Source organism: Protopterus annectens, chromosome 1.part2 (assembly GCF_019279795.1).
Source record: "Protopterus annectens isolate FY-2018-M chromosome 1.part2, PAN1.0, whole genome shotgun sequence".
Lineage (NCBI taxonomy): Eukaryota > Metazoa > Chordata > Ceratodontiformes > Protopteridae > Protopterus > Protopterus annectens.
Genome location: NC_056727.1, coordinates 817,157,624 through 817,180,604, shown reverse-complemented (window position 1 = coordinate 817,180,604; position 22,981 = coordinate 817,157,624). Strand labels below are relative to the sequence as shown.

General features: G+C 41.7%; 1 protein-coding gene across 2 annotated transcripts in view; it reads right to left on the bottom strand.

The window, feature by feature from the left end:
• FEZ2 (fasciculation and elongation protein zeta 2) overlaps window positions 1-22,981 on the bottom strand; it is a 1,097,840-nt gene that overhangs the window by 709,353 nt on the left and 365,506 nt on the right. For both annotated transcript variants that reach the window (XM_044059029.1, XM_044059038.1), the window contains exon 2: window positions 19,281-19,389. In XM_044059029.1, coding sequence (XP_043914964.1) covers window positions 19,281-19,389 — 109 coding nt within the window. The remainder of the gene's footprint in view (window positions 1-19,280; window positions 19,390-22,981) is intronic.

The following is a 22,981-nucleotide window of genomic DNA, read 5'->3' as shown; positions in this document are numbered from 1 at the left end:
CTGGAATGTTGACTTTGATTCATACGTCTGAAGAAGCGGTTGAATCCGTGAAAGCGCTTACGTTTGTCTTGTTTGGAATAAAGTTTTTATCGTACTAGTTACGTGTGTTAACTGTGGATTATTGATATTACAGAACTGTCACCACTATCTAACTGCTTTTCCTGCTTGCTACAGTCTACGGGGATTTTTTGATATTTTTGGGTTCTACGTGTACAAAGAATATATATATATATATATATATATATATATATATATATATATATATATATATGGACATACACGCACACACTTGTAACATTTTGTCCTTTGCTAACCAGGCTGGTTCTTTATTCTGGATAGTCTGAAATACAATAGCAGTTCCTTTATTACATAGCAAAATATGAGGAATATTTCTTCAGCTAATTTTGCAGTAAAGTAAAATGTCATCAATAACAAACATACAAAATATAGCATACCTTAAATGGAATTTTAGTCTGCGCAGTTTAAGAAGTGCAAAATTGGACAGCATTCATTTTCTTTTCTGCTACGTCAGAATGGAAAAACTCAACAAAAATATTGGTACCCCTCCATCATTACTGGAGATAGGGACAAAGGCTAGTCTTAAAACTTTTCTCACACAGACACTGACTGCCCTTAGCAGATTAGCGTTCACTTTAACATCTGGATGCAATAACTGATTTGCTTTATCCATGTAAAAAGGACTAATAATAATAATATAAAAAAATGGTAAGACATGGTACAGCCTTTGCAGTGCAGCATTCAATGTTTTTACTTTCTCTTCCTTCCAGAATGTCAGTAATTCTTAGGTAATTTTTCTGTCTTTGTCTTCCTTTCAGTTAGTTGTTATGACAACATTTTACTTTGCAGAGACAATTTTTTTTTCACAGTATTCTCAAGGCCATCAAGCCAGGCTGGAATCTAGTCTGTCAATCTTCTACAGTAGAAGTATTTTCATCAATCATATAATTCTGGCATGTTAAACATCTTTACACGAAACAGCTTCAGTTCAGAAATAATTATGCTGACAGTGTAATAATCATTTTACTGAACAGTAACGTAGAACATTCAGGTTTTGATAGCTGTTTGTTCATGATTACACTCTTGTTGCCTTAATGGCCTCATGTAACACCAGCTTGGTTAAAAAAAAAAAAAATAGTCCTGATGGACTCATTCCTCATGCCATTTTATTCTTTGAAGCAGATTTTGTACATTAAATGAGCACTTGATAACTTTGTTTCTCTTTCTTATACAAAAAAGTACAGTTCTGTTCACTTACCATAAATGTAGATGTCTGAGTGTATTCACTGTTGCAGTCATCACACTTGGGTTATCTGCCTGCAGGTAGCCCTCAGTCTGCCCGAATACCAGAGTCTTGGGATTTCTGTGTCGGATGATGTCGCCTCTTCCATGACGTCAGGTCTTCAGGGATACAAAACATGCAGCTGACGCTATTACATCAGTTTTTCTTACCCCAGATGTCACGAGCCCCCAAAATAGGAAGCAATCACATGGTGTGGAACACCTCCAGTAAAAAGTAAATAACATTTCCATAAGATATGGCCAAAGGAGAGGATAGGTAGAAAGTACAGAAAAGACAGGGGGCTGGAGGGAGGGCAACCAGGACTGCAACAGTGAATACACTCTAACATCTACATTTATGGTAAGTGTACACAGCTGTACTATGTTCTTCGTGTTTCACTGTTGCAGTCATCACACTTGGGTTGATTCCCAAAGCTGAGGAAGGGTGGAGGCAGTCAAGAAGTATTAGGGCTGGCTAGCAGGCCTTGTAAGATTGCTGTGGCAAATCCAGCTCTGGATTTAGAAAAGATAGGTAAGTGGTAATGGTTGCTGAAGGTGTGTACAGAACTCCAGGGTTTTCCATGGTGTTTGTAGCAGAAATGGATGCAGTGTGCTATCCATTTAGAAATGGTTTGATTTGAAATGGCCTTGCCCTCTGCCCCTCTAGCAAAGCTGACTAGCAGCTGGTCAGATTTTCTGAAAGGTTTAGTCCTGTCAAGGTAGAAACTGAGTGGTCTGTGCACGTCCAAGGAGTGCAGGATCCTTTCCCCTTTATTCTGAGGATTAGGAAAAAAAGGTTGGTAAATGGATGGATTGGTTTAAAGCCACACTGGATACCACCTTGGGCATAAATGATGGGTTAATCCTGAGGGAAACGCTGTCTGCATAGAAGATAATGAAGGGTTCCACAGCCATAAAGGCCTGTAACTCAGACACTCTTCTTGCTGAAGTAATGGCTAGCAGTAAGGCTGTTTTCCAAGAGAGGAATTTTAACTCTGCTGTAGCAGTAGGCTCAAAAGGGGGGGTTGTGAGCTTCTCTAGTACAAAGTTGAGGACCCAGGCAGGATTGGGAGCTCTCCTTAGGGGTCTTAAATTGCTAGCCCCTCTCAGGAACTGTTTGATCAGAGGGTGAAAGAAGAGGGGTGGCTCACTATTGTAATGAGATGAGATGGCAGAGGCATGAATCTTAATTGATGAGAAGGATAGGCTTTTGTGGAGCAGCTCTGCTAGGTAATCTAGGATTTGAGATAAGGTGGGCAAGGCTGTGTCCTTTCCTTGAGACTGGCTCCAAGAACAGTATCTTTTCCACTTTTCTGAATAGGATTTCCTAGTACTAGGCCTCCTGGCCTCAAGGATAAAGTCCAGCACCTGTTTGCTGAGGGAAGTATTCAAGGAATTAGCCAGGCTGCCAGGTTCAGGGTTTGCAGCGGAGGATGCAAAACCTGTCCTTCCTGCTGGGACAGGTAGTCTGATGTAGGTGCCAAGGTGGCACTGCTGTCAGACTGTATAGGAGTGGGTACTAGTGTTGGTGTGGCCAGTCTGGTGCAATAAGGATGGTCATTGGCCTGTCCTGTTTGATCTTGAGTAGTACTTTTGGAGGGAGGGGCGGGGGGGAAAGGCATAGCTTGAGAGGTTTTCCCATGTAAAGGATAGGGCATCCACTTTCCAAGCTTGGCTGTGGGGATTTCTAGTGCAACATCTGCTTAGTTGATGGTTTTGGGGGGATGCAAAGAGGTCCACCACCGGTGTACCCCACCTGTGTATTAGAAGTTTGAATGAGTTGGGTTCTAGCTTCCACTCGTGTGGGTCCATTAGATTTCTGCTTAAGTCGTCTGCCAGTGAATTTTGTTTGCCTGGCACGAATTGAGCTTGCAGATGCACTTGGTTGCTTAAGGCTATGTTCCACAGAGCCATGGCTAACCTGCAAAGTGGGTAGGAGTGGGTTCCCCCTGCTTGTTTATGTACCACATAACTGTGGTGGTGTCTGTCTTTATCAGGAGTTGTCCTGGCAGGATAAGGTATTTGAAGGCTGTCAGTGCATTCTGTACAGCTAACATTACTTTTTGATTGATATGCATGTGAATTTGCCCTAGGCTCCATTTGCCTTGAATGCATTTGCCTGCCATGTGAGCCCCCCCATGCATAGTCTGATGGATCTGTTGTCAGGGTTTGGGTGGTGGTGGGGGGGTGAGAGAAAGGGAGTCCCTTTGTTGTGGTTGCAAGCCTCTGCCCACCAAGTGAACTCTGTCCTTAGGCAAGGAATGATAGAAATCACTGTTTCCAGGTCCTGAGAATGTTGACACTAGAGACTTTTTAAGTACCACTGAAGTTTCCTCATATGCAGTCTTGCATATGGAATTAGTAGAATGCACGACACCATGAACCCTAGGGCTTGCAGTATTTTTCTTACAGATAGCTGGGTTTGGGTGGCCAGTAGTCTGAAGTAAGTTGTCAAATAAACCTGCTTTTCTGGAGTGAGGAATGCCATCTGGGAAGTTGTGTTCAAGCTTGCTCCCAGGAATACAATCTTTTGGCTGGGTACCAGATGTGATTTTCATTGATGGTATACCACACAGAAGTAAGGAGTCTCTTTAAAAACGTCAGGTGCTGAAGTAGCAATTCCTGACTGTCCGCCTGAATCAGGCAATCGTCCAAATATGGGTAAATTTGAATATTTCTCTGCCTGCAGTAATCAATGGCTGGAGCCAGGCACTTTGTGAATATCCTGGGTGCAGTAGATCAGCCAAAGGGAAGTGCACAGAACTGACAGTGCATAAAGCCTGCCCTGAAACGTAGATATTTCCTGCAAGATTCCCTTATGGGGATGTGCAGATAAGCTTCCTTTAAGTCTAGGGTGACTAGCCAGGAGTCTTTGGCTAGCATAGGAAGGAGCTGCTGGAGTGTAAGCATTTTGAATTTTGGTACCACCAAAAAAGTGTTGAGAGTTGACAGATCCAGAATAGCGCGCCAAGAATTCTCTTTCCTGGGCACCAGGAACAGTCTGGAGTAGAAACCCTGTCCCCTTTGCTCTGTTGGAACAGGTTGAATAGCCCTGATACTGAGAAGAGAAAGTACTTGCTTTTGGGCCTCTGCCCACTGGTTTGGAGGAAGGTCTGGCAATCTGCTTGGGGTTGGCAGACAGTGGAAATAGAATCTGTATCCCTGGGATACAATGTTTAAGACCCATCGGTCCTGGGTAATATACTCCCAGTTTTTTGCATGCAAGGCAAGTTTTCCCCCTAGGGGTGCAAGTACTTGGGCATGGCTGGGAAGGATTAAGGACACGTCATTGTGAACTTTTTTCCATAAGGGGGTGGCTTACCACTCCCTGTTTTTGAGGAGGGAGCTCTCCATTGTTTAGATCTGTGCATACCCTGAGACTGTCGTCTTTGTGGTCTGTTGCCCCTGGGTTTGGGCTGAGAAAGGTCTGGGAGGGACTGGAAAGGATAAGTTTTTTGAAGGCCAATGCCTACTGAATCTAGGTGGCTGTACCCATAAGAAATCTAACAGTTTGCATAGATTTAGCTTTTTCCTCCATCGTTTTAAGAGCAACTTCTGCTTTTGAGCCAAACAAACATTCCTGGTTTAATGGAACATCTAGTAATTTTGCTTTGACATGGTCTGGCAAGATTTGTTTTTTCAGACAAGCATGCCTTCTCAGAACAGACCCAGTAACAGCAGCCCTGCAAGATGCTTCTAAGGCATCAAAACTACTGCAAAGTATGTTTACCAACTTGGTTTGCAGAATGCATCAAATTTTGTAAGTCTTTGTTTTCTGCACAATCAGGAATGAACAAAATGTTTTTGTTTAATTACATCCATAATATACTGCTGGTACTTCAGCATGTGAAATTGGCAAATTAAAGCCCTGATGGCAGGAGTTGCAGAGGTATATCTGTCTAGAGCCCTAGAATCCCTGTCTGAAGGGGTAGGGTTTTTGGCTGTAGAAGCCTTGATACATTTAGGTCTTTGGGAAATGGTCTCTAGATCTGCAGTGGGATTTTTAAAGAGAAATGTGTGAGTCAGGTACTCTGTAGTACCTGTCAGGCTTTCTAGGAGCTGGTGGTAAAGTATCAGGGGTAAGGTTGGATTCCATAAAGACATCATCTACAATATCCAGGACAGGGGTATAGCTAGAGGCCTATGCTGAGGCAAGTCTAAAAATTCCCTGAGTCTCTTTTTGGACTGTGAGTAGTCCTGGCATTCCCAGCGAAAATGCTCTCTTAGGGTATGCAAGGTTTCACCGAAAGAAAAGTCCTCTGGGAGGGAGGCAGAGGGAATGGAATCCTCTGCATCTGAATCCTCATAGGTAGATAAGGGTATGTCCTGGTAATCACAGGGGTCAGAGTCATCGGACTCATGGTCTGAAGAATCAGAATGAAAATCAATTCTTTGTCTTTTAGAGGGGGAAGGCTGACTTCCCCTAATTGAAGTAATAAGGTCTTCAGCCATTCTAAGCATTTGTTTCTGTGGCATGGGAGCTTGAGAATGCACTTTGGTCATTGGTTTCCAAGGCATAGTGCGAACTCTGGGCCTGAGAAATTCGGTAGTTTTAGAAATTAATGAAGTATTCGGTTTAATACAAACATCGGAAGGTCTGAATATACCTTCAGAAGCCGGTGCCTGCAGCTCCGGACCCATACAAGGTAGACATCCGCAGGTTCCATAGTCGAAGAAACATCTCACAGCATACCGGACTCTGAATGGGTCTCAGTAGAGGCCTACAATCTATAGAAGTGGGTAACGGGCTGCGAAAGTGCCTCACTGAGTACCGGCGGACTGGCGACTAGCTTAACGTAAGTGTCGTCAGAAGTTTTGGACCAATGTGGTCTGTCTCTGTCTTTATCTTTGCTTACCGAAGCCATTTCGGAATACGGAGAACGAGAGCGAAAGAATTTAGAGACAAAAATAGCCCGACGAATAGTTTGGGCGTTGAACAAAGCACAAAACCGACAGCGAGGGACGTCATGGTTTGGGCCTAAACAGGTGACGCAGTTAAGAATGAAAATCTCTGTGAGGTATTTGCTTTCCACAGGCAAGACAATTGTTAACTTTTTCTGACATCGGTTAGAGCAAGAAAAAAGAATCCCCAACTGGGTACTTAGCTTTAGAAGACTTCAGGTTTGAAACTGGAAAAAAGAAAATTTCAGGTAGCTGCCGACCGACACTTGCGAACTGCTTCTGCTTCGAGCTCCTGCGCGGCAAGAAAAGATGATGTAATGGCGTCAGCTGCGTGTTTTATACCCCTGATGACCTGACGTCATGGAAGAGGCGACAGCATCCAATGCAGAAATCCCAAGACTCTGGTATTCGGGTCAACTGAGGGCTACCTGCAGGTAGATAACCCAAATGTGATGACTGCAACAGTGAAACACGAAGAGCATCATTTGTTCCTCTCTTGTAGAATGGGAAGAGACTGGCTTGTAAACTCCACTACCTTGTTGCCACAAAAAAGGCAGATCATAGATTGACTGGTGACTGCTCTATCTTCTATTTCTCCATATCTGCCTTTTAAGGTTTCCATGACTGATATGCATAATAATTATGCTGCTGCTACCTGTTTTTATTCACTCACATTATTCATTTAATTTATTTACTTTCTTGTTTAATTATTTCAATTTTATACATTTAAATTATCTGGATAAGCCCACTGGACACAAGAGGCCCTTTTCAAGGCTGACTTGGGAACAGTGTCTGGTCAAGTGACTTGCTCAGAGTCACAATGTAGACCAGGACAGGTTGAAGGAAGCAAAGTCTGTACCCTCGACTATGGGAAGCAGCTCATTAAAAGCTAATCCATCAGATACTTTGAATGTCTATGCTGTAAGGGGTCCTGTTGCAGAAGTCAGAATTCCCTGTAAATAGTGAAGCAGTGCATCTTGGTACACTGTTACAGGTCCTGCTAAATGGGAAAGATGTGAAATTCCTCACTGCTTAACAGATGCTCGTTAGCAGCAAGGCTTTTCAGCTCAATTTTTGCTTCTGGTCTTCATCAGATTAAAATATTTTTTCAAATGTGCATTTTTCTGTATCTTTAGTTATCTGTGGTCAGCCCCTCCTTTGATTTAGAGTTTCTGAACAATTTCTAACAACGCAGAGGGGACTGTGCCTGCCATCATCAGCAGAAGTCTGCATATGTACTACGGATATCAACAGGCACTTTAAGAGAATCTGCACTATGTACGCATTGCTCATGACAGCTGCACTCTCCACGTGAAATACAAAGGTTTTTAAAGCATATGATTTGTAAGGAAGTGGGAGCATTAGAACTACAAAAGCAGTGCAGGACACAAAGTTTTTATAGATATCAATTTGTCTGCTATTAGCTGATCCCATATGCAGAACTGTGGAGAGTAAGGAAGTTTTCCATTTACTGCCTGATCTCAGGATTTAGAATATTTAGAAAGAAGCAAGAGTGTTGTGTGTGTGGTTGTGGGGGGTGGGGTGGAGTGCAGTCCTCACATGGGAGGTGCAAAGCAGGATTATCCTGTACAAAATTTTTTGCTTATTTTTTAGTAAAAGTCTACCTTTCCCAGTGTCAGTTTTACTTTCGTGATGCTCTGTAGTGTGATTATAGATAACACTTAGTCATTATGTACCCTCTACGATGCATCTTAGCAGCTTAGCCGTGTCCCACGATGTTGTTGGCTTTAACGTAGATTTGCCATTTGCAAAACTCAATGTCTAGAGGTCAGAAAACACTGCAATGTAGAGCATGACTAGGATGGACAAAGATAACAGATCTGACTGAAAAGGAATGAGCTGGAATATTTCATGACCATTACCCCAAGACGCACAGCTGCTATTTAAGAAATCTTCCCTTTGAGTTCACTGACTGTACAAATTTGCTTCAGTGACTGATGCGCATTTAGTGAAGACTCTTGAACCTCAGTTCAGGCCAAAAGGGAAGTCCACAGTTGACAGCGAGAATCTGAGATCCTGAAAACAAGAAATCCCAGTAGCACACCTTTACAATAATGTAGCAGTATACATGCTAGACGTTTGAAGACTATTTCCAGAATAGTATCTCTGGTAAATAAGGAAGACCGACCAAAGAAGCAAGGTTGGAAGGTGCAAAGAACTTTTCTCTTACATAAATTGAGAAGGATTTCTTATCTAAAACTGGCCTCAGATCCCAACACCCACTCCCCCTGGGGGCGGTATTAGGAATACCCTGGAATAGAAAGTGGTTTCACACTGTGTCTGAGAAATTTCTGCACATCAGAGCAGAAAACTGTTTCACACTGGTCTCTACAAATTTTCTGTGCAGCTCATACCCAGGCAGAATTGTTTTGCTGAAAATTGGTGTGGAATTAAAGAATATGTGATAGATGACTAGACTCTGGATCAACCTCATGGGACTTGAGCTTTTTGTTTTGTGTACAATATTAGCCTGCTTCTAGCATTCTGAATGGGGGGGGGTGGCTAAGGAGGTAGATGGTCAAGGGAAGGAATCATGAGAACTAATGAAGTCTTCCTTAAACTCAAAGCAATGGTGTGACCTAGACCTTTGTACAAGAACCAATACAAACACTGTTGCTGATTCTTTTTGTACTGCTATAAGAAATCGGAAAAGAAAGAGCGCTAACAGAGTTTGGCTCTAATTACTTCTGCACTCAAGGAAACAGTGTTCACAAAGTTTATCGCCAGGTCATCAGAGAATGAGAGGATGTGTATCTAGCTTTACAGTCTCCCTCTAATAATACAAGCTTTCCACTTTCCTCACTTTAACTGCAATATCATATGTACTGCCAACTTCTCAGTCACAGTATTCTTGGGGTAAAGCTACATCTTCTCTTCCATCCCAAACATCCCTTTACTACTGTTAAGAAATTAGTCCAAAGGAACAGCCAGCAGTAACCTAAAAGAGTAGGTCAGCTCTATGTTAAAATTTCATGTGCCCTCCCAGTGGTCCATAGTTCTGACTTCAAAGTCGAAAGAGGTATTGCCAGACAAAGATTTGGCTTCTTTGATTTCTTAATGCTGTCTGGGCTACCTAATTTTGTTTCCAGGAAAGAAAGAAAGAAAAACAAACAGGTGATCTGTCTTCCTAATGTCTTTTGTCTAGTCCAGATAGATTCAGAGTTGCCTATGCATATCTGGGGAGTGCAAAAGAAAGTACAGTTCAGCAAGAACGTACTATAACAGTAGATGTCCTACTGATCACTGTTGCAGTATTCTAATATTACTTGGTTATCTCGTTGAGGTAACCTGATATATATATATATATATATATATACACATACAGGATACCAGAGCCAAAAACCTTCCATACAACTGTTGTATGACTTAAGTCTACAGGCAAAAGATAAGTGGGCGTATGAGCATACGATCATTAGACAATCTTTAAGCCAGGTGACCTGGAGACACCTGAGGAAAGAACCAGTAAAAGATTAAGGTCAGCTAAGAGGAGGGAAGCATGGACATTGTTCTCTCCTAGGTCCATGAGCACTCATAAGATGAATATTAGAAAAGGTGGGAAGGTGAGTGAGAAGTAATACTGCAACAGTGTGATAAGTTCTTACACAACTATACTATGTCCTTCTTTAGATCTCTGGTGCAGTATTCCAACACTACTGGGTGATTCACAAAGCTTATCAGTTAGAAAGGGAGGATGGACCATGAACAGGGGACCTGTCAATTAATCCAGACACCACACATCTAGCAAAATAAGTTCTAGATCTAGAAACAGAATATAAAATGTAGAGTTTCATGAAAAGTATATACAGATGCCCAGGTGTCTGCCTCTAAAATAGCCCTGGAATTAATTCGCTTGTCATAAGGCTCCAGAAGAAGAAACTGCTCCGATTGAATGGATCTTAACAAGAAAGGATAAAGATTTGCCATGGTTGGAACAGCAAAAGGAGATGGATTTTGAAATCCAGTTGGCAGTTATTTGCTTGGAGACAGGCTTACCCAATTTGGTTTCCTGGGAAGAAACAAACAGCTGGTCTGTCTTCCTAATGTCTTTTGTCTAGTCCAAACAGAATCTGAGTTGCCTATACATATCTAGAGAGAGGAGAAGTCTTTCACTATTGTTTTGAGGGTTTGGAAGGGACGTAGGTAGATTAATACCCTGGTTGAGAGATAACTTACTGACCACTTTAGGCATAAAGGAAGGCCTGACGCTAAGAGATACTCTATCCTTATGGAAAATAAGGAAGGAGAGGCCACTAGGGTTTGGAGCTCTGAAACCCTTCTGGCAGAATTAAGGGCTACTAGAAGAATACCTTACCAAGTACAAAATATTATTAAAGACGTCAAAGCTACTAGTTTGAAAGGTGGCTGACTAAGCTTTTCCAAGATAAAGTTAAGGTCCCAAGGAGTGGGGATAGCCCTCCTAGGTGGGTTCAAATAAAGGATGCCCTTTTGAAACTGCTTCACATCAATTCTACAGAGTTAGCAGGATCAAAGACCATACATGTAGAAATGACAGATGTGTGCTTTCATAGAGGAATAGGTTAGAGCAGCTCATAAGACCTCATGGAAGTATGAAAGTAGAGTGGGAATCCCAGTTTAAATGAGATTCTCTCTCTCTCTTTTTGTGACACCAGATTAAAATATTTTCCATTTGAATAAAGAAGATTTTCTAATGGTAGGTTCCCTGCCTCCTGGAGAACCTGGAGAACATCCTCAGAAAACTGGTGTCTGAAAGGGATTAAATTCTATCATCCAAAATGGCAGGTTGAGAATTAGCAAGCTGGGAAGGAGAAGAAAATCACCTTCTCTGTGTGAGCAAGTCCACTTTGTAGGGTAACGTACGATAATGACCCCTGGCCATATGAAGACGAAACAATGCTACCTGGGTCACAAGGGAGTGATCAGCAAGATTTTTAGTCTGTCCACTTAGATATTTAACAATCATTGGGATTACGGGTAGTGCAGATAAGGATAAAGACCCCCCCCCCTCCATGACAAAAGCCATGGAGTTTGTCCTCCAGGCCTGGGGACAAGGGGATCCTGCAGCAAAACAGCCTGAGATGTTTGCTGTGAATAGACCCAAATAGATCTAATTGAGAAATACCCCATTTGTAGACTATATACAGGACAACCTCCCTATTCAGCATCCATTCATGAGGGTCTTCCAGGGACCTGCTTAGTGAATCCACCTGAACATTGTCCTGGGGCATAATATAAACTGCTTGTAAAGACAAATTTACTTTTTATTACTTGATCCTACATCAGAAGAGCCGGTCTGCATAGTTGGGTAAAACTTTGTCTCCCCCTCCTGGTGGGTTTATATACCACATGACTATGGTGTTATCTGTGAAAATTCAGAGGGGACCGGGCTTCCACAAGTGTGAAAAATACTTGTAGAGCCCAAGTGACTGCCTTCATTTCTTTCATCCTGATGTGTTCCTTCCTTTGTTTGGGTGTCCATTGACTTAGAACCTTTAAGGAGTCTGTTCATACATCCCAGGCTAAAATTTGATGCATCTGTGTGCACTTCCTGAGTTGGAACAACTGGTTTGATTGGTAGTCCTAGATTCAGCTGTACCCGAGAGATCCACCAATTTAACTCTTTTCAGAAAAGGAAGCAGTGGTATCTGAGCGTCCAATGGGAAGCAAAGTCGAGATCAGACAGACTTTTGGTAGTACTGAATCCTTTTCATGTGAAGTGTGGCATAGGAAACCATCAGGATAGAAGCTGCCATGAATTGCAGAACCCTTAAAATTTCCTTTGAAGTACATGGAGTTAGTCTGCAGCACGAAGTATGGGAATATGTGTATTGGTATGATCAGTCATCTCGGCTGTGTTAGATGCAGATGTCATACTGGCAGGGTTGTGGTAGCAGGAGCCTAAGAAGTGCTTGGGTGTACTGCGAGTTTCGGCAGTACCTCAATGGGCATATCCAAGTCTGATTGGGTAGACAATGTTTCAGGTTTAGGGCTTTTGAATTTCTTTTTTGGAGAGCGAGGACACTGGATGCCACTGATTATGCCATACTGGATTGGGTGAGGTGCTTCAAGCTCTGGGTCTCTAAATAGGCATTAAAAAGAGGGAAAGACATATACATAGGGTTTTCAGGACAAACGACTGACAAATTTGACAATTATTTTAGTCATGTTGAGCCTCAAGACAAAACAAGTAAGCATTGAGAGTGGAGGCCCTTATAAGGAATCTATCGCAATTGCATTTCCCTATCTTAGCTGAAGTCTAACAGATTTAAGCACCAAAGTATAAGAAAAAAGGAAGGTTCTCTAATGAGGCACTTATCTGAATAAGTGGAGACAGAGGTAAAACTAAAGACCATGTAAATGGACAGACCGACAGGTGCGAGACCTGCATTCAGACGAAGTGAGAACGTCTGGGGATCTTTGGCTCATGCGCCTGCCTGTGTAGCCTAATGCCCATGGGATTAGGTAATACGTTGGATGTATTGTTGTACAGAAGTTTTTTGGCTTTGGTACCTCAGCCATGCTTTAAGTTACCTCAGTGAGATAACTCAATAGTAGTGGAATACTCTAACTGTGATCTAAGGAAGGACATCAACACTTCCTGACAGATATTTTCTAGGTAGAAGTTATACTCAGCTGAGTACAAGTGATCCCAAATTAACTGTGCAAGATTCCTCATTATTGATGTAATAAAATACAAACATCCATTTTCACTATCTATTTATTTGTGTTTGTTAGCCAGGTCAGGGAAATAATCCACATGGACCTTTTTCAGACTCAGCCCAGAAGAACTATCTGGTTAAGCAATCTACTCAGAGTCACATTAGGCAAACATAAGTTGAGGGAATTAAACCATGTACCACAGGAAACAGTCTGTTAACAACTCACAGCCGTAATCCTCTGAAATAAATGCCAGACTTCAAATAAAATATAAATTCCATGTATTCTCAAGCCTTCGATCCCAACACATTTCCAAATCTCTATATATTTTTTAATTTCAGTATGCACATATGTTACAAGCATGTATGATTTAAATGAGTCTGGAAATGCATGTGATGTCATCCTCTCTCCTTGAATCCACAGATTCATCTCCTATTTTTTTTTCTCAAATACTCTTCAATACACGTGCTCTTAATTGTTTCAGGGTTGTCTATTTTCACAGTATACATAATAAATATCCGCTGTTGTGTGTGAAAGCATTATCCCCAATGCCAACAAATGCATATTTTAATGTAATGCTGGCCTACAACATGTTACTTAAATTATAAATTAAATCTCACTGCTTTGTGTACTTCTCAGGTACCCAGATTTTTGTCTTATAGTTTTGGTCTGTTCCTCATAAAATTTGTGTTTTTCTAGCAAATCACTGATGACTTGAAGTCACTAAATAATGAATACATTTGAGTTTCAGACTTCATCTCCTTCAGGAAATGCATGCTAACACAAATCTAGAAACTGCCTTAAGTTTTTTAAGAGCAATATTGAAAATATGTCCCTATTTGGGGGCTTTGTCCCACAAAGTGTTAGGCTTTGCTCATATATTTTGCTCCAAGAGGTTGAGAGGTATGCTGCTTTGACAGATGCGTTGCTGATTTTTTTTTAACTAGTTGTCATTTCAATCTACATATAGCACAAGATATTTTACTTAAAATTTTACAGATACTCCTACCAGATTACTCAGCTCTAGCTGCTTTGTTATTGTAGAGCCATAGAGCTGCTCTCTCTCTCTCGCTCCTTTCTTCAATCGGTCATGAGAAGAGGTGGAAATATTTTTATCCAACAACTGTATTTTAAGAAACATACAAGAAAAAAACTGTACTTTGAAACTGTAGTATGTAATTCATTTACTTATTCTCAGATACTTGCTTTATCTAGTTCAGGATCAGGGGGATTCAAAGCCTATCCTAGCAATTAACAGCTACAAGGCAAAGAAAATAATATTAGATAGGACAGTAGCTTATTAAAGGCTGCATAAGTACACAGTCACAGCATGCATACCTAAGGGAAGTTTGCTGGGTCACTTATTTGATTACAGCATGTCTTTGCAATGTGGGAGGAAACGGAACTACCTGTTAAAAACTCACAATGCAAAGAGAAGCCATGTAGTTACTATCTGCACAGATGACACATCAACAGGGCAATGACCAGGAAATTGTGAGGCAGCAATACTAACCACTGTGCTACCAAATGGCCTTTACAGTGTTTAGTATTATGACAAAAAAACAGCTTTCCAAGAAAGCTTATTTTACAATGTTACCTGGCTGTCATTCAAACGATAAGCTAAGTGAAACTTCTGAGCATAAAGGTTTACCAGATGCAACAAAAACCTGTTAAATTTAAAATGGAAAAATAAATTAAACACCAAGACCCTGTTCTATCTTTTTTAAATGTGTATCTTATGGACAACTCTTGAAAAACAAAAACACACATTATTATGTTATACACGTTAGCTGAATCATTCCACCAGTCATGCGTGCCTCTTCAGAGACAGTCTGGGAATGTTGCCTAGAGGACTTGGCAAAAGTCACATAGTATGCAAACAGGAAGCGAGAGAATTAATATACCAACGCTACAGGATGGAGTCGTTAGAAACCTTAACTCTCTAGGCTCTACATCTGTCACTTGAAATCTAAACTGCAAGCAACCAGGTCTACACAAGTTGACAAGCACTAAATACATCCTTGTAATTACATAAACTGGCAGGAAAATAGCCTAGGTTTCTGTATTATATGTAGCAGTAGGAAAAAGAGGAAGTAAAACAAAATTCCAATCTACCACATAAGCATTAGTGACATTAGCTAGCTCCACAGATGACAACAGTGTGACACAACTTAATATCAGGCCCATGCTAACATAAATGTTAGATAAGCTATATACGCCCAGCTCTACTGATAAGTGTATAAAGAAACTTTGAATGTGTGCAATTTGATGTTACTGCAAACACTTGCTTTCTCTTCGCATATTACCACATCTCACCAGTAGAAGGGTACTAGTCACGTCCAGGCCAAGTACCCCATTATAAAGATCCTGACATCTGGGACTGCAAGAGTAGTAATGTAGCCCCCAGCAGCAATAAGTTCTGTTGGTTTGTGCTATGTCAGTGCCACCTACCCCCTTCTCTGAACCATCTACTGGACTGTAAGCAAGGTGCATGGTCACACTAGAAATGGAAGAGAGACAGCCGAGAGTTTCGTCTCGAGTTCTCCATTTGACAGACTTGCCAGGGCCTTGAATATTTTACCTACCTGCCAAGCCCCTCTGTAACCTTAAAATACGTGCCATATAGTTTACTGTTCTCAAAGGAAAAAATGATGGATGAGAAAACTCACTTTGCCAGCCCAGTCCAAAGCATGTGACTCCTTGTCCAGCAAATGGATAGTTCAATTCTGTTGGGCAGGCACCTTCTTCAAGGTAGCTACAGTCACAATGGAGTCTACCTACAAAGTGCTAACAATAGCAGCCCACTTTTCAGCAGACCAAAAGAACCCGTCTGGTATCTTTGGTAGGGCAGCCATCATGTCAGAGTACTTCCGTGCTGACTGACTTTGAATTTTATCTTTCTATAACTACATAGATAGCTATCACCATCTTAATCAATCATCCAATCAATTAATTCTGCCAACTGTGGGAATGACCCAAGATGATGACTTAGGCAAACAAAGTCCTTCTCCCATATTATTTCAACTGGACAGGGGGTTTCTGGGATCCATCCTACCCTTTGCTCATATCACTGCAAGAACCTCCCCAAACTTGTTGTCTTGTGGGAGGAGTGTAGACTCTTCATCCATGTCTATGTCCAGCCTGAGTAACTAAGAAGACAAATCAAGATGCTTGCTCTTGCATGTGGCCTTCCTGGGTGCCTTCTAAAGGGAACCATGAAGCAAAGGAAACAGCAATATGCCAGATGAGCTTGTCATTTCCGGAATAAACCCCCCAGTCTTTGAAACCTGAGCAGTGGGGTGGGGGATATTTGTCAAGCAGGCACATGTTCTCCCATGGATGAGGTAGTGGTTGAAATCCATGGTGAATACATACAGGAAAATCTGCATCACTAGAGCCAGCACAGATTTCAAGTCCTGCTAAATCAATGGGCCTGGAGGAAAATGGTCAGAAGCCTGGCTGGCCTGATTGGCACACTTTCAAACAAGGTATGGGGGTGAACTCTCAAAAAGCTGACAGCTGGGACAGAATGGCCAGCCCTGATGGGGTAGGGAACAATCTCAACCTAAGCCATTCAGCCCACACACCAAAGGAGTCGATCTAGCATCAAGAAGCTCTAGGGTGACAATACAGCACCAATGGTAATATCAACATTGGAATAGCTGAGAAGGAAGGATGCAGTCCCAAAACTGAGACCACATCTGACTTGGACATGTCCATTGACAATGACCCGGACAGTGAGAGATCTGCAGCCAGTGAGGAAATGTGTGAATCAAAGTCCTAGAAGTAATGAGGATGGACCTCCAATCCCCGATCTTTAGAAAAAGGGTATACTCATAAGTTCATATGTTCTTACATTAGTGTACCCTCTTTCGATAGATTGGGGATTGGAGATTCATCCTCATTACTTCTAGAACTAATACTAGCAGATCTCAGTGCACCTGCATTATGGGTCAAGGATCTTTCGAAGCCTATCCACACATTCCCATGAAGTTTGTTGCCCTAGTAATTTAAATATGAAATAACCCAGAACAGTGGAACACTTACATATTATCTCTTTCCATAAGGGGGCTACTCGAGGGGTGAATTTGCAATTTCCCATTCATTCAACCAGGTTTATTATTGGAGGGTGATTCAGGCAACAGTCTTATGCATGTAACTGACTTGTGATCTGATTTGACCAGGGTGGAGGTTACAACTGGTGGGGGGCAGAGCTGCCTCTGGACATACTTGTCTGAGCATAAACAATTGTCTCCCAGTTTATGTTGAGATAGCTGAAGTCTCCTAGTAGAATGGTGCTTGGCTTAATATACATTGGAACTTCATACTGGTTAGGTAGGAGATATGGGCTGAGGGGGACATAGAGAAGAGCCCTATAGTTATCAATTATGTAATATAGGGAGTTCAAAGTAACTTAACATACAGGAGGTTCCAGGTTGTTTAGTTGTCTAACAAGTTTAGATGTGAGATTTTTTTTAAGAAAACAGAGACATTAATGCATTCATCTAATGTGGTGGGCTTGCATGAGTGATCACTATTCCTGAAGCAAGTCTCTGTGATGATGTATATATCGCCATTTTCCAGGTAAGTGGGGCCTGCTAAGTGCGTGTACCCACTATTTAAATAGAGTGAAAAAAGTGAAAGAACCAATAAGAACATAGCTGGAGCTCCAGTCAGTAATGTCTACCCCTCAGACAAAAGTAAATTACTCCCCTGCCACTGAATAACCACTAATGCCCTCAGCAAGTTTACACTTAGACTAGAAAAACAACCAAAAATGTACTTTAATGTAAGAAAAGTAAAAGAATAACAAAACAGTAGAAAGTCACTGGGAAAAAAACACTTTTATTAACTAGACACAGCTGTTATCTAATGAATTTCCAAAGGAGAGCACACATTGTAACAAAATGGAGGATCTATAAACAACACAAACAACTAGGCAACAAAGAAACACACCAAATTAGCTGTTTTAACTAAGTTGGAGTTTCATGCAAAAAGAAATGGTAGATGTGCAAAAACAGATTAAAAAAAACACACATGGATTAACTAGAATGAGGTACAATCAGATGCTTTACCCAGCCAGGTGACTCTGTTCAAACAGACACAAAACCAGCAATGGTATCATGGTAAAGAATTTATGCAATAAATATGAAGAAACCAAATGACAGAAGCAGACAGAACAAAATGTAGCCACTGCTACCTTTATTCTAGTCCTCATTCTAGCAAGGGATGAAAAAGCTACTTAAGGTCCAAAATCACTGGAAACCTGCAGTAGCATTATATCCTCTGTATATTTTAACCCCTCGCGTTACTGTCTTGCTCTTGTCTAAGCTGCCTCAAAACATGCAGAAGGGTACTATGTTTAGTATACACTGAATCACAAAATAATTCATTCTCTTCTTGGTGCTGTCTATTTTAAGCAATATATGCCCAGATTGTGTTTTAGAATGTAAACCTGAATGAAAACATTTTAAAAGTGAAAACCTTTAAAACAGCAGTGAGGCATAGATACATATTCACGGAAAATCAGCAAATATCATGCTACAACATACTTATGCAAATGCCATGCAAACAGAAATTAGATTGGACCTGATAATGCAATAAGAGGTACAGCATGAAATCTAGGGCTACCTTACAGCATACATTGGATAGAAACTGCTCTCAGTACCATCAACTTTAAGTAGTTTCTGTTTGTTAACCAAAGAGTTGCGCATTGGCCAGCTAACACCCTAATCATAACATTTTTGTGCCACCATGCATTGTTCCACCAAGAATAATGCACTGTTTAGATTGGCACTGAAAAACAGTGAGTAGTACTAACATCACCATGAAAACCTAACCTTGTAGTCATATCAAAGCTAAATAATACAATGATGTTACGAAGTAAGCAATCAGTAGATAATGTACTTGTATACTGGATGAAAAATTACTTTCATTACATACAGTCTTGTCATAATGTTCTATATTTAGACTAGAGATTTTTTATTAAAATTTCTGGAACTCATTTTATGCATTACATAATTAGACTGCAATGCTAATGCAAGACTAGTACAAGCAAAGCTGAAGCCTCATTCCTGACATCATATGAGCATTTAATAAATCACAGTTGTTAGCATACATTTGAATGTTTGTGACTTTCAGGGGGGGCAAGCACGTTTATGCCTTAAAATTTTGTGTCATTCAAAGTAAGAGCATACAGACCTTTTTAAAATTCTGAGCAACATATAGAATAAAAGTGTTTACAAACAAAAATAAACGACCAAATACAATGGCTATAGCTGACTCAAACAATGGACACATGCTCTGCAGATAATGTTTAGATGATATGGTTTGTACAGAAACATACTAAACATACACGTGTGCCTCCTTGGAAAAGAATGTCCTAGCAACTTGCAATAAGTGTTTCCTGCTCCAATCCTTACCGATTTCTCAGACAGATTAAGAGATGGCAGGTGCAGTGTTCGTGTATGAGATGTCTTCCAGTCCACTGGCATTACGTTTCCATAGTTGTCAGTCAATGCATTCCAGATTCTGGAGAAGAAAAAAAAAAGTTATTAATGAAAAGAAAGAAAACTGACCCTGTAACAGTGTTTGAGGTGAGTTAGCAGAAGAAAAGATATGTAAAGAAATTACTGTAAGACATACTACACGTTACCAGACAGATCACTAAGCTGGAATGTCCATCAAGTGAGCTAACCCACAACCTATAAAACCACATGTGATGATAATTTGCGAAGGCGTCACTTTTCTTGGATCAAGCACATATACCTTAAAAGTATACTAGTAGGGCTGAGATTAAGTTCCTACTCACTTTCATACCAGGCACAAACCTGCTAAAACACAACTACATGAGGTACTCACCAAAGGCACAAATCTTCAACAGAAATACTCTTGCCACAGTGTAAAAATGGTCTTCACCAATGTCAGCCATTAGCCAATGATCTACATAGGTTCATAGGTGTGTACTAGGCTAATGGCCCTGGGGCCTTTACAAGCCTAGCCATAGGATTACCCTGGCATCGTGCCACCCGAACTTAGTTCCCAGTGCCTCTGTCGAGTACAGCCACTGGAGTTATCCCCAGGGTGAATTTTCTATTTCCCATCCACTCATCAAGATTTCTCTTGAAGAGGGTCAGCAAGGTGCTCTGCTTGACATGTATGGGAAGTCTATTCCATAGCATGGGCAGTCTTTGGGTTATGAACCTGTCCCTCCAGTACGTTCTGTTGATTGTAGTAATGAGGTTGAGGTCTCTGGAGCGTGTGGGGCAGAGGGATTGGGATTTCTTTAGATGCAGCATTTCTAACACATCTGGGTCAGACATGACTTTGCAAGTCAAGCAGAGACCGCCTCTAAGTAGGCGATATGAGTCAGAGAATACTTGGAGTTTTTTGAGTCTGCCCCTATAGGACAACTGTTTAAGGCCTATGATCCTCTTTGTGAGGTACTTTTGCGGCCTCTTCAGCTGTTGCAGGTGTCTAGTGAGGTACATGCCAAATGGGGCATTGTACTCGATGATTGGCTTAATGAGGGAAGAGTAGAGGGAGACAATAACCTCTTTCTTCCTGGATGCAAAACCCGAGAAGTGCCACATAGAAGGAGTTTCTGACCACAGTGGCAATGTGGTGATCAAAAGAGAGGTTGCTGTCACCTGTGTTTCCAGATCTCTTATAACACCTTCTGTGTTCAGTGGACTACCATCAATGTGGTAATGCATGGGAACCTGGTTTTTCCCAAAGAGGATGACACATTTTTTGGCACTGAGCTTAAGCCATGGTTCTGACACCAGTCATTGGTCTCAGTGAGGCCATTCTGTAGTATGTCAACATCACTTGGGGAGTTAAGTAATAGCTCCCAACTTGCAATCATCTGCAAACTTGGTCAGCCAGAGTCCCTTTGTGTTGGCCTGGACTTCAGAGAAGTAGATGCCAAACAGGAGAGGACCCAGAAACGAACCCTGTGGGACTCCACTTGTGACTAGTCGGCAGTCTGACTTGGAGTCAGCTACTTTCACACTGTGGGTTCTGTGAGCCAGTTTGCAACCCACCTAGTGATATAGGGGTTGATGCCTAGCTTAATGAGTTTTTCCATGATTTCTGAGTGGGGAATGGTATCAAAGGCCTTGGCCAGATCAAGGTAGGCTGTATGAACCACTTTGCCTTCATCCACAGCTCTGGTGACTGACTCAAAGAAGTTGACCAAGTTGAGCAGGTATGATCTATCCTTCACAAAACCAAACTGTGTGGTATCCAGAGTTTGGAGATTACCTATATTCTTGTTTATTAGATCCATGATGATGCGTTCCATAGCTTTGCATATCAGACTCATCAGGCTAATGGGGCGTTCCAGGGTCTGTAGTCACTCCTGCTTTGTGGAGAGGGATGACTGTAGCAGTGCACCATTCGGTTGGGACAAAGGCTGAGGTGAGGCTGTGACTGAACAGGGCACACAGGTGAGCTGCCACTTCACTCTGTAGTTCATGTAGAACACAGCTAGGGATACTGTCAGGTCCCATAGAAGCTGTATTCTTGGCCTTGGACAATGCTGTTTTAACCTATGCCAGAGTAATACTGGGTGCCTGGCAATCTACTGGTATTGTGATTGGTCCTTTGTGGGGGGAGGGGTAAAGCTGGCACTGAATCTGTCAGCCAATATATTAGCAATATCTGTTGGCTCAGTATAGGAGGTACCATTGTGCAGTAGCTCAGAGCAAATCTGGGTAATGTCGTGGAGAGTCTTTACATAACTATCAAAGGCCTTGTGGCTGTCTTTAATGCTGCTGCAATACTGTTTTCATAGCTAGCTTTAGAGGATTTGATGAGGGATCTCAACTTTTTGTTGAGGCTAAGTGAGTTTTTCCAGTCTTGGGACTTCCCCTTATTCTACATCAGTTTTCTCCTTCTGTTGTAGAGTTTGTTTATGGCAGGAGAACAGCAGATTGGCTTCCTTTTTTTTTTGGAGGAGAGCATCTTGGTTTTGTTGGGTATGGCGAGATCCATGCATTTGTGTATGTGTTTGTACAGTGCATTGGTGTATGATTCGGCAGTCATGCAACTATTCTCCATTTGCATGGGTGCTCTGAAGTTAGCCAACTCTGTTTTTAAGAGCCCAAAGTTAGCTTTGGAGAAGTTTTTCATGGTGGTTATCTTTGCGGGGGGGGGGGGGGTTGCGGATTTCCAAGGTGATTAGTTTGTGGTCGGATCTAACCAGGGAGGAGCTGACTACTGGTGTAGAGCAACAGTCGTCCATGTTAGTAATGACCAGGTCAAGGATGTTGCTACTTCTAGTGGGGGTAAGTTGAACTGGTCCAGGGCATTGGAATTAATGAACTCCAGGAAACCTTGGGCAAGAGTATTGGTACATGAGTAGTTTTCCCAGTCAACTGAGGGGTAGTTGAAGTCACCTAGTATGAGAGTGTTAGGTTGGACCCTAATATACTCCAGGGTGTTTAGGAATGTGGAGTGTGAGTCTTGGGACATGGTTGGGGACCTATAGCAGGCTGTGACCTGAATCGCTGTTTTACTCAGTGTTAGCTGCACCTGAAGTATCTCTGATGCGCTATGTTGGGTTACCAGTGTGGAGGTATGCACATCCTTTATGAATATGGAAACACCACCGCCTTTGGAACTTCGGTCCAAGTTCTGGGGCCAAAAGGTGTGGAAAAATTATAGTCTGGTAGTGCAGGGGTGCTTTCTGCTGCCTTGAATTAGGTCTCTGTTACAGCACAAATGTCGATGTTCTCCATTTAAAGGAGTGCTTCGAGCAAGAGCATTTTGAGATTTAGACTTGTAGCATTGAGCAGCTGGACCCTCAGACTGCATTTGTTTTGTAGCTGTTACGGTGGTAATTTGGTCTTTGGAACACCACCTAAAAAAGGCACTATATAAGGGTGGCAAGAGCCTTGGCCAGTATCCAGAAGCCCAGGAGTGACAGATGCAGGCCATCTCTGGCAAAGCATCGAGGTCTGTCAATCATGTCATCCCAGGCAGACAGATACTGGATCCCTTTAGAGTGACACCAGAAACTTAGCCAATTGTTAACTTCTACCTTGCACTGTTGCTCTTATGTTAATGAATATATTCCCTATATAAAAAGCATTGTTACCTTGCACTACCTTTAACTAAT